The sequence below is a fragment of the Balaenoptera physalus genome, assembly GCF_965194825.1.
Source record: "Balaenoptera physalus genome assembly, chromosome: 7".
NCBI classification, from domain to species: Eukaryota; Metazoa; Chordata; class Mammalia; order Artiodactyla; family Balaenopteridae; genus Balaenoptera; species Balaenoptera physalus.
The window spans coordinates 113694739-113707133 of NC_138886.1; the positions used below are offsets into that span (position 1 = coordinate 113694739).

The 12395-nt window shown below is 34.3% G+C and overlaps 1 protein-coding gene across 19 annotated transcripts in view; it reads left to right on the forward strand.

The window, feature by feature from the left end:
• The window catches only part of HMBOX1 (homeobox containing 1), a 185752-nt gene that overhangs the window by 78642 nt on the left and 94715 nt on the right, over positions 1 to 12395 (forward strand). For 10 of the 19 annotated variants that reach the window (XM_082468946.1, XM_082468958.1, XM_082468959.1 and 7 more), the window contains exons 2-3: positions 3625 to 3704; positions 10429 to 10905. In XM_082468946.1, the coding sequence (XP_082325072.1) occupies positions 3682 to 3704; positions 10429 to 10905 (500 nt within the window). In that variant the 5' untranslated portion in view covers positions 3625 to 3681. Of the gene's footprint in view, positions 1 to 3624; positions 3705 to 7098; positions 7215 to 10428; positions 10906 to 12395 lie in introns of all 19 variants that reach the window. The other 9 variants (XM_082468964.1, XM_082468953.1, XM_082468955.1 and 6 more) reach the window with 1 other exon arrangement.

Below are 12395 nucleotides of genomic sequence, written 5' to 3' on the forward strand. Positions count from 1 at the left end.
ATACCTCGACTGATACACGTTTCTCTGCAGTTACTTTAAAACAAAATACTATTTTCCCCAAAAAGATGCGCATTTTTCCCCCAGGTGTCTTCTGGACCGTGGAAAGATGAGACCTTTAGAGTACTTTTATTTTCTGCCTCTCTTCTGTTTTCCCCTCATTCTCTTCTTTCAGATCTTAGGAGTACTTTTACTTCTGCCTCCCTCCATCTCACCTGCCTACAACTCTTTTACTTTGAATAGATAGTTTAGTACATCTTGAATAGATATCTATTAAGATTTCTTTGGGGATAAAGTCCTTTGTTTATAGAGTCCTTATTTTTCATGTAAGTTATACATTCTTAGATATTCGGTTATTATCTAAATGAATATTACGTGATATAAACTGCAAGTTTCATTGCTTATATTACCCTTTCTCATCATCTTCCCTGTTACCATGTCTCTATTCTGGTTTATTTTTTCTTAGTTAGAACCCTTTCTCAATTGTTTTTCTCAGTTGGGGTAACTGAGAAAATAAACTCTCTGAATTCTTACATATTTGCAATTTTTTTCATATATCAAAGTGTAAGTTTTGTTGATATAGAATTCTTTTCTCTCTGTCCCCTGTGAATGTTATTCAACTCTCTCTTTCTCTCTCTTTTTTTTAAAGTATAACAGATTAGAAGTCCAATGAGGAGCTGATTTTTTATCTTTTATAACTTACTTGCTTTGTATAGCTGGGTGCTTATATATGATTCAGCATCCATGAATTTTATCCCTGATACCTTTTAATGTACATTTTCTTTTATTATAACACTCTGCTTTTTGCAGTAATAAAATATATATAATATAAAATTTACCATTTTAACCATTTTTAAGCATACAGTTCAGTGACATTAAGCACAATAAACATTGCTGTACAACCATCACTGTCATCCATCTCTAGAACTTTTTCATTTTCCCAAACTGAAACTTTGTACCATTAAACAATAACTCCCCCTTCCACAGCCCCATTCAAGCACCATTCTACTTTCTATTTGAATTTGATGACTCTAAATACCTCTTAAAAGTGGAATTATACAGTATTTGACCTTTTGTGACTGGCTTGTTTCATTTAGTGTTATGCCTTCAGGGTTCATCCATGTTACGATGTCAGAATTTCCTTCTTTTTTCAGGCTGAATAATATTCCCTTATATGTTATGTATGTACCACATTTTGTTTAGCCATTCATCCATCGATGGACATTTGAGTTTGTTTCCACCTTTTGGCTTTTGTGAATATGCTGCTATAAACTTGGGTGTACAAATATATTTTCGAGTCCCTGCTTTCACTTCTTCTAGGTATACACCCAGAATTGGAATTGCGGATCTTATGGTAATCTGTGTTTAATTTATTTGAGGAACTGCCATACTATTGTATTTTCCATAGTGGCACCACCATTTTACATTTTCATCAGCAGCACACAAAGCTTTTATTTTATCCACATCTGTGCCAATCCTTGTTATTTTCTGTTTTTTGATTATAACCATTCTAATGGGTGTGATTTTAATATACATTTTTAATCTGTCAGTTTTTAAAAAAATCTGTCTCCTGTGCTAGGAGAGCTCTGTGACGTTGAACCTGAGAGTAGAGAACTCATAGCACCTTGCTTGCTTGGTCTTCTGTTCTAAGAATATTTTATTTTTATAGAATATTTTGAGCCCATTTATATCTGAAATATAAATGACATAAATTCAGTGATTTGCAGTTATACATATCTGTATCAGTGTCTTAATCTCAGTTTCCTCATCTGTGAAATGAGGGTCTTTGGTGATTTACTTCCTAGATTGTCTGATTCAGCTGTAGCATCATTCTCATCCTTACAGAATAAAGGTCAGAATTACTGCAAGGCATTTACCAGCCCTCCATAGATTGTGGAAGTCCTCCCTTTCTACCTGTCTTCTCATACATACATGTTAAAGGCCAACAACACAGGTCTACTTATTCCCTAATCATCCTTCATAATCTCTTTTAATTGTTCCTTCTCCCTGATTCTTTCCTCCACTGATTCTAACCTCCCTTCACACTTTGGTTTGGTGGAAGTCTTACTCTAAACTTCAGGTAACAGCTGAGATCTCACTTGAAGAAGTCTTCCCAGTTCTCTGTGACCTAAATTAATTTCTAAATTGTTATTCTCATAAACCTTGAATTTTTAGACTTATCACATTATGCCTTTTATTAGAAGGATGAGTGTGTGTGTGATTTTTATTTGACCCTTCCCCATAGTTTAATAAGGTCCTACACTGCTGGGACCATATCTTACTCATATTATGACCTTGTGCCTATGTCAGGGCAAGTAAGTACTTAGTATATTTTACCTGAATTTCAGCGAGAGTGGAAAAAACATGTATTGACCAGTAATCAGTTTTCTGGCTTGGTGTTGCTGTTTTGTCTAGGAAATGTAATCAACAATATTTTCAGTAGATTTTCTTTGTATTTTGTATTTACCTTTTAGGACCAGTGTTTCTTAAGTCAGCAATAAAATTAACTACAGCAGGAACTTCACTAAAGCTACAATTTAGGATATGAAATGTGAAAGGTTTCTAACTTTACCCTGTACATTTCACATATATCATTAGTCACTGTTAGACACTTTGGTCTTGCTTTATATAATTCAGTGCTGAATGTGTATTTTAATGCGAGAGTTTTTGACATCAACATTTTTAACTTTCGTCTAATTTATAATATTAACTTTGAGTTCATGGAAATACCTGCCTGTATAGATTATGGTTTGAAACTGCTAATAAGTTCAGTCAGTAATACATGATCTTTAGCTCCTAAACTGTGAATGGTAGATTTCACTTTTTGTTCAGATCTATGTCTGAATTGAAAGGGATCACAGTGTCTGAATGCTGAATAAAGCAGTAGAATGCTAATCAGAAGATAGAAGTACTAGACTCACTCCATTATTAACTTACACTCTGTTCAGGAATCGACATGGGTATTGGTGTCTTTTTTTAACTGGTATTAATAGTCCCTGCTACTTGATAGTTTGTGAAGTGCTTCATCACCACCATTTAAAAAATGTTTTAAATTCTTGTAGCATTTTGAAGTAGTTATCTATTATCCCTGTTTTATAGATATGGAAATTGAGACTTAGAGAAATTCAGTCACTGAAGGTTTGGCTAGCAGTAAAATAAGTAATAGACTTGGAACTAGACCCCAGGATTTACCGCACAGTTAAGACTGTTAGCTGCAATCATGCTGTGGTGTGTTTTTTTATTTATAGGATTCTACATAAATGCACTGATGTTATTATTATCAACAAGTTATCTTGAATGTCCCTACAATGTGTGTATATATATATATATATATATATATTCCATTGCATGTTTAAATCTGTTTCCGTCGGTGGTGTCTGGTAACAGATTAAACTTCACGGGTATAATTTTCATTACTTTTTCCAAGTGAATGATTTTGAAAGCTATCAAAAGCATTTTTCTATTTTTAAAATTTTCCTTCAAATCAATGTTTCCTTTCAGAATTACAAAATAATTTAAAAAACATGATTATCTGATGTTAACTGTTAATCCTTAAGTATATAATTAAAATTTTTGTTCAATACTTGATTAAAAACTATTTCTGAATTTTCTGTCTTTATTCTACAGAATGATAAATAACGCTGATCATCTCTAGAAAAGATATTGATTCACCTCATGTAAAGTATGCTCAGTTCCTTTCCAGTGGTGTAAGTATCTAATTCTTCTCTTAATTTTCATCCTCTCAATTGTTTTAATAAAATTAAAAAATCATTATGATTATAATCCAAAAATGACAGCAGACATTTGTAGAGTTGAAAGAATTTTTTCATAGTTATGTGGTAAGGAATGAATTTTCAAATCTATCAACTTTCTCTTTTACCATTTCTGTTTCAAGTTTGAAGTCTAACATTAATTTTCAATTGAACATAAAATTACATATAATTTTAAACTGCTTAATAGCCTAGAAATTTGTGAAACAGATGGCTGGTATTAAATACCTTGTGACAAGCAGAATATTGGAAGAATGCTACCTTAATGCTGCCTTCTGTTTGCAAACTACTAAGCACCTTAGCCATTTTCTTTACCTACTGGGGATAATAATGTAGTTAAGTCTATTAGCTAATGTAGCTGGTAGACTTTTCTTTGGAGTCTGGCAAAAAATACAGATTGGATGGTAGTATTATGTAGAGATTTTTTTTGTGCTATTACATGAGCTGTAACCACTAGTTCATATTAAATAGGCCTCTGAATAAAAGTATTCTGGGAATTTCAGGTATTAGAGAAGATAAAGTATCTATTAGCTCATTAAGTTCATCTTTAGAGTCTAGTGCAGAGTGCCTTTAGCATAAGCATTTTCTAAAATTTGGTGCAATCTATATTTCAATTAAATTCCTTCTGTTTTGGTTGACAGTTCTGTAATCCAGTAAGTAGACATTAAGATAGATTTTCCTTGTTATTTAGGTTTTTCGTTAAACTTTTTTCTTCTCTCATTGGCTTTATCATATATCAAAAAGTCTCTGGAATAGGCCAGGTGGTGTGAACTGTAGCCTGAGTTGCTGCTAAGTAGCTGTGTCCTTGGGAAAGGGAAGGCACTGTGTTTGCTTTGGGCCTGAGTTTCCCTTTTTTAAAAAATACAATTTATTTGTTAATGGCTATTTTCTATAACCATCAGAATGTAAGCATCATGAGGCCAGGAATTTTTGCCTAATTTGTTCCTTGTTGCATCCTCTCTGCCTTGTACATGGTCTGACACATAGGGGTCACTCAATCGATGTTAGTTGAATGATTTTTGTCTAAATGGTCTCTTGTTCTCTGATTGCACACCTAATTTATATCTCCCTCTATAAACTTGCATGTTTTTATCAACACTAGGATTTTATTTTCCCAAATGTGTATAAGGTGGCTGTAATTTAAAAATCTCAACCTTAATTAGTGGTAATTTAAAAATAACTATTAAAGTGTGATTGTAAATTGAATATAATCTTATTTTTCTCAAAATCTTTTTATTATGAAAAAAACATTTTTATACTATTATCTGTAGTCATAGTCTCTCTTCTTTGCGTTAGTTCTGCCATTGGTTTGAATTATAGAATCATTTTACCATACTGTGAAGCTCAATCTCCAGCAAATCTTCATTTCTTACTTATTCTCACTCTTGTCATTTTCTTACTTTAAAACTGCCTCTCCTTTGATGGTAATAATAATTGTGAGAGTAATGTGCCATAAATAGTAAGAAGGGCCTTAGTACATCTTTAGTTGGTTAATATTATGACGGATGCAATAATGTGTTAAATCATCATGGAATAAATACCATGTATGACAAACAAAACTAATGTATGACTAGACCATATTTTGCCTAGTCATTCTAGATAAAAAGATAAAGACAGCAGTCAAGCTGAAGAAAATGCTGTGTTATCCAATAAGATCTTACTATCTGTTGATGATTTACAGGTAAGGTAGTTGTGTCATTTTTGCACATATGATTTCAAGATTAATCATTTGTGAATGCTTTAACCTTCATGCTTATAGGATTTAGTTTAAGAAAGTATGTTCTGGACCTCGGGCCTTATCCAAGAAGTGTTTACATATCCAAGTAGGGGTAAAATTTATTGTAAAATACATTTACTATTATGGTCTAATAGTATGGTCTTTTCGAATGTCAGTTTATGAACTGAGGCATAATTCCTGAATTTAATTGTTCTTTTATGCTTCAGACATTGTCTGTGTTATTACAGTGTCGAAATTCTTCTCACATCATTTTCAATTATTGTTGGCCTGAGTCTGCATTGAGATTAGTAATTTGAAGTAAAAGATGTTCCTTATCCTGTGAACAGTTCTTCTGCTACATAGGAAAATTAACTCAGTTCTTACATGTTATCTTTTTCTATTATAAAAGAATTGCTGGTATCGTGGACTTAGATGACCTTTGTAGGTCATTTTTGCCATAATTTCATGATTATGTGCTTAAACTAGGTGAATTATAAGAAATAAAATTCGAAAGTGACAGAATGTATACCTTTGTTTATGTTAATGCCACTGGAATATTGTTCTCAATATCCAAGAAAGCTTCTAATCTTGGCATTTTCCTAGTAAAATATTGTACCTTCAGTGTCATATGCATGATTTGATCCTGCTCATTATGCCACTATCATTCTGCTCTATAGGAGTCATACATTTTATTCTAGCAATTGTAGATCTTTTTACTTTAGGTATATCTTTGTATTAGGGACCTCTCTTGGTGCAAGGCACAGACATCTAATTTAAACAAGGTGAAGCATAAATGGAAGTTTATGCTCTTACATAACAATATAGCAAGAAGAGCAGGGGTGGACTTCCGTGGTGGTCCAGTGGTTAAGACGCTGCGCTTCCACTGCAGGGGGCACACGGGTTCAATCCCTGGTGGGGAAGAAGAGCAGGGATGAAGTAGGGGCTTAGGAATGACTAGAACAAGGGATATGAACACTGTAGAACTTTCCCCTTTGCTCTGCATTTCTTAGTATGCCTGCTTTGTTTTCCTACAAACTAGCTTCTTCTGCATGGTGAGGAATATACCAGACTAACATCTTCCCACAGCTGAGCACAGTTACAGGGACTGTCCATCTTCCTTCTACTCTAACCTGAATATTTTGAGGAGAACAAGGCTTGGTTTCCTTGTGTGCCCACCCTGTTGGCCAGAAAGTAGGGTATTTTGAGTGACATCCCCAAGAACATGTGATTGGAAACAATGAGGCATTCTGTGCAGACAAAATAATAGGTGCCTTCTGTTATCTCCTTTTATGACTTTGGATTAAAAGTGTTTCCCATAGTCAAGGAATCTGAAATAACATAATATTACATTGCTTCAGATACTGTGGAATCTTTAGTTCTGGTAGTTCTAATATAAGCTTTAGGATGGATACTTTTCAATTAACAGGTTAAATTCTTGTAATTTATTTTAGTTTTATGCTAATATATACAGAGTGCTGTTCCATACAGAGAGACGTTTGAAGAATTATATACAGAATACTATCTGCTCTGATATAAATGGGATAGGAAAATATCATAATTGATTTTTTTTGTCTGTATAATAAAACAGTCCTTGAAATCTTGTATCTAAACAAGGTCAGTTTATGACGAATTTTGAAAGTATGAAGACCTTCAAAGCATGAAGTTAGCAATGGACAACTCCATTTTCAAGAGAAAAGGATAATGTATAGAAACCTGAATTTACCAAATCAGTAAGTTAAGAGGTAAATTATTTGGGTTACTAAAGGGATTTGGCAGCTACTTTTAAAAAGAACTTCCTAGGATTAAGAATTAATGTGTTAACTAAGCACTTGATAGAAAGGACCAAGGGCTGAGGGTTAAGATAGAAACTAAAGTGTCAAGTGTCTCTTATAAGCCATTAGGAAAATGTTTACACAGCTTTTTCAACAAATTTTGAGTGTAATATACCTACTGAAAAATGTACAGATCAGTAGCGTACAACTTGGTGAATGTTTATAGCTAATGTACCTATGTAATGTAACTAGTATAGAACAGAACATTACCAACACTGCATAGCATTTTAATAATAGAGCATTTGTGTTTAGCAAGGTGTACTATTCTTTTGACATCAGTCAGGAGGAAAAGTAAATGAGTTACTCTGGTTGAAAGTTTTTTTTTTTTCTCTCTCTCTCCCAAGTAGCTGATGGTATGTTATGGGGGGCGTGGGGGGTGGTGGTATATGAAGCGAACAAGAAAATTAGCAGAGTACAGTTGTAATTGCCAAAGATTTAGAATAGCTAATAATTGGCAACAGTCCAGGTGTCCAAAATAGAATGGTAAACAAAACTGTGGTATATTCCTACAATGAAGTACTATTCAGTAATAAAAAGGAACAAACTGCTGATACATACAACATCGTAGATGAATCTCAAAAACTTTATACTGAAAGAAGCCTTACACAAAAGAGTACATAGAAATTCCATTTAGATGAGGTTCTGGAACAGACAAAAGTAATCTGTCATGGGAAAAAAATCTGAGCAGTGATTGCCTCTGAGAGAAGAGGACAGGGACTGACCAGGGAGGGGCATGAGGGAACTTCCTGGGGTGATGGTAATATTCTGTAACTTCATAGGGATTTGAATTTCACAGGTGGATGTACTTCTCAGAACTCATAGATGGTAAACATAAATTTGCATATTTTATTTTATGTAAATTTTACTTCAAGAGAAAAAATACCTGAACAAATACTGAGCTCTAATTAATGATATACATGTGGAAGTATTTAGGGGGAAGTGTACAGATGTCTGTAACTGATTTTGAAATGCATCAAAAGATGAGATGAATAGAGGGATGGATGCATAAGGAATGGACGGATATGTAGTAAAGCAAGTAAAATGTTAATGGTAAAATCTAGGTGGTTAGTGTATGGGCATTCACTGTAAATTTATTTCAACTTTTCTCTGTGTTTAAAATTTTACATTATAAAACCTTGGAGGAAAAAACTAGGCAATCAGGAAAGAATGTAATAATCATGAAAACAGGACTTTTATGATGAATAGCTTGTCACAAATGAATATTGGAAGAGGGCAAAAGAAAATGTTTATAGGTATAAGGCAGATACTGTGGCCCATGGGCACAAATGACCTGCAGCATATTATTTTAGGTCCACAAAATGTTTGTTTTTATTTTTAATGAGCCTGTCTCTAAAACTAGAACTGTTTCACATAAAAATTATAGAGCTCTGCCTGCTTATTTTAATTTAATTTTATTTATTTATTTTAAAATTTTATTTATTTATATTTGGCTGCGTTGGGCTCTCTCTAGTTGCTGCCAGCGGGTCTACTCTTCGTTGTGGTGCGCGGGCTCTAGGCACGCGGGCTTCAGTAATTGTGGCGTGTGGGCTCTAGAGCGCAGGCTCAGTAGTTGTGGCGCGCGGGCTCAGTTGCTCCGCGGCATGTGGGATCTTCCCGGACCAGGGATCGAACCCGTGTCCCCTGCATTGGCAGGCGGATTCTCAACTGCTGCGCGACCAGGGAAGTCCCACCTGCTTATTTTTAAAAGGACTTAGAAAACAAAGCAATCATTGCAATAGAATAGAGACTCCAAAGGTAGATACAGATTTGTGTGGAAATTTTGTATGTGATAAAGGTGGCATTTCAGACCAGAGAAGAGATGTATTACTCAGTAAAGCATATTGGACAAATGAGCTATCCATTTGGGAAAAGATAAAGCTCAAATCCTTCCACACTCATTAGGTAAATATAAATTCTAGATGGAGCAAAGATCTTAAATATAAAAAACTGTTACTAGAACCCCTAGTCCATCAGTAGAGTGGTTTTATCTAAGTGGTTTAAACTGGAGATTTAAAAAAGGACAAAAGCCTGTGTCCCATATCATCTGATTCCAGTAAGTCCTGCCGTATATTGGAAAGCAGAATGATGCATGCTTTTGGAGTCAGTAAGGTTTAAATCTTTTCTATGTCTTAATCAGGCTTGTTTGCAAGATACAAAAGCATTGTGAGCCTTAGTTTCCTCAACAATCAATCAATCAATATAAAACTTAAAAAGAAACTACAGAGGGTTGTTGTGAGGAACTGAGATTATATTACATGAAACTCTGCCCAATGCCTGCCTAGAGTGCATGTTCAATAAATTTTTAGTATAGAGGGATAGAGAAACAGATCTCCAACAGCTTAGGGGAACTGGCCCAGAGTAGAAGTTTACCTGGAAAGGATGAGAAAATTCTTTGACATTTATTTCCATCAGCAGACACTTACTGAGAGCCTGCTGCATGCCATGCAACGTATTTGGCACTAGAACTATAAAAACAAAAATAGAAGAAATTCCCACTTAAAAAAATCTTAAGAAAGTCAGGTTTTATAAGAAAGGAATTCAAGTAGTGAGAATTTTTATGATATTTGACAACTCCCTTGAACTTAATATTGTTATTGACTCTGAGACATTTTCTGGTGTGCGACAGTATCTTGTGTTAGTTAAAGGAAGCATAATGTAGAAGCAATTTACTAAGAAAAATGAATAGTTCAGTTTGGCCACAACCACGAAAGATCCATTTCTTGGGATAACTATTAAGAGAGAATACATTACAGAGATGAAATACTCATGAAATTGCAAAGTGGTGGGTGAAATGGTGCTTGATAAATTTTTTTATGTGCCTTTCTTACTTTTCCATTTAAATGTTCTTGCTGGTTATTAGTATTTACTTGGGCTAAGCTTACCAAACTGTTTGTCTACAGTAAATGAAGTCACAGAGTTCCTAGGTCAGTTTTGCTGATAAAACAAAATATTACTGTTATTATAATATGATAATAATAATGTCTTAATCATTTTCAGTAAAGAAGTTGATATAGAAATATTTTATCTTCTTTGCATTCTCAATACATAATGATATATTCTTTGGTAGATATTGTAAATAAAGGAACTTTAAAAAAATTTTTTTTTGTTTTAGTTTGCTGGAAACCATGTCTCACTATACAGATGAACCCAGATTTACCATAGAGCAGATAGATCTGCTTCAGCGCCTTCGACGTACTGGAATGACTAAACATGAAATTCTTCATGCCTTGGAAACTTTGGACCGTCTTGATCAAGAGCATAGTGACAAGTTTGGAAGAAGGTCCAGCTATGGAGGAAGTTCATATGGGAATACTACCAACAATGTTCCAGCATCTTCCTCTACAGCTACAGCTTCCACACAGACCCAGCATTCTGGAATGTCCCCATCACCTAGCAACAGTTATGATACCTCCCCACAGCCTTGTACTACCAATCAGAATGGGAGGGAGAATAACGAGCGATTATCCACATCCAATGGAAAGATGTCACCAACTCGCTACCATGCAAACAGCATGGGTCAGAGGTCATACAGTTTTGAAGCCTCAGAAGAGGACCTAGATGTAGATGATAAAGTAGAGGAATTAATGAGGTTAGTTCCTTTCTTATTCAGAGTCCTCCAAATGTTTATGTTCTTAAGACTGATTTTGAGTAATAAAGCTGTATTTCAGCTCTTTACCTATAAGAACTGTGATGCCCCCTCCCCCTTTAGTGATAAAGAAAAAAATTAAAATTTTTATGTTTTTAATTCAAAAACATTTAATTTTCTTCTCTACTTAAGTTCTTTCTCTTTGCTGCTTGATAAGTCTTTTCCATTCTCTCTGTTATCAAAGCAAAGGTTAGCCTTCTCTTTATGGCTCTAATCACTAACATCTGCATTTTCTGAATTTCTAACAAACATTATAATCCTTAAATCATTGTACTTTTTCTGATCGGATGACTTTATCATGATATGTATACTCTTAATTTTTCCCTCCAACATGCCAATCAACAAAATAATTTTGAGCACCTATTTAAAAAGCAATGTTCTTAAGCAGAAAAATAGACATGGTTTCTACCCCTAAGAAGCTAAAGTTCTAATTTTAGCAATAGATGCCATACACACACACGCAAATTTAATGTTATCTATTACAAAATAAGTGTAAACACTTAAAGTTTGAAACACTGAGAAAAGAAGTCCAGTTTCAACAGAGGTGATTAGGAAAGGCTTCACCCTGGACCTGGGACATTTTGAGGGCAGCACTGATGTGCTTTCCATTGTTGTGTCTCCAGGATCTAGAACTGTCCTTGGCACATGTTAAGGGCTTAATATGTCAAGTGAATGGATGAATTTGAGCTAAGCTTTAAAGGATAGCTTCTGTTTTGAAATATAGGAGCTTTATTTAAAGTTAAGGGAATGGTAACAGGTAGAAAAGGCAAGACATGATTAGTCTTATAAAAACTGCAGATTGGCTAGATATGGTAATAAGAATAGTATATTAAGAGGCACTACAGATTTGGGGAAGATTTGAATTCCATATACATAATTTATGTTTAACTTGGTGGAAATTAAAGGAGTTCTTTCAGGTCTGTAGGAAAGAGTTGATAAAAGCATTGTTTTCAGTAGATTATCACTACTGTAGTAGGGAGGAGAGCCTGCAGGTAGATTAGTTACAGTATATATAAAAGAAACTGTAGCAGGAATTTGTCAGAAATAAAATTATAACCTATAATTATGAGTTGTAGTTCTTCTGTAAGACTTTAGGACTTGAAGATAGTATAATGGTGAGTTAATACTGCCATATGGAAGATCTATCCTGTAGTACCACAAAGGTAAAATATCTTCTGAACAAACTGTCCTGAATTTATTTTTAGGGTGGAAATGCCATATAGGGAATTCTGGGCTAAATGGACTATTGTATCTATTGGGTCAGCCAAAAAGTTCGTTTGGTTAATGAATATGTTGTTCAATAAAGTTTTTGGTGGAAATGAAAAATGTCTTTTATTTTCACTTAACACCGAATGAACTTTTTGGCCAACCCAATAGATTTCGACGTAATTCCTGTAATGAATAGTTTCATAGAGCAGCTACAGGACCCTATT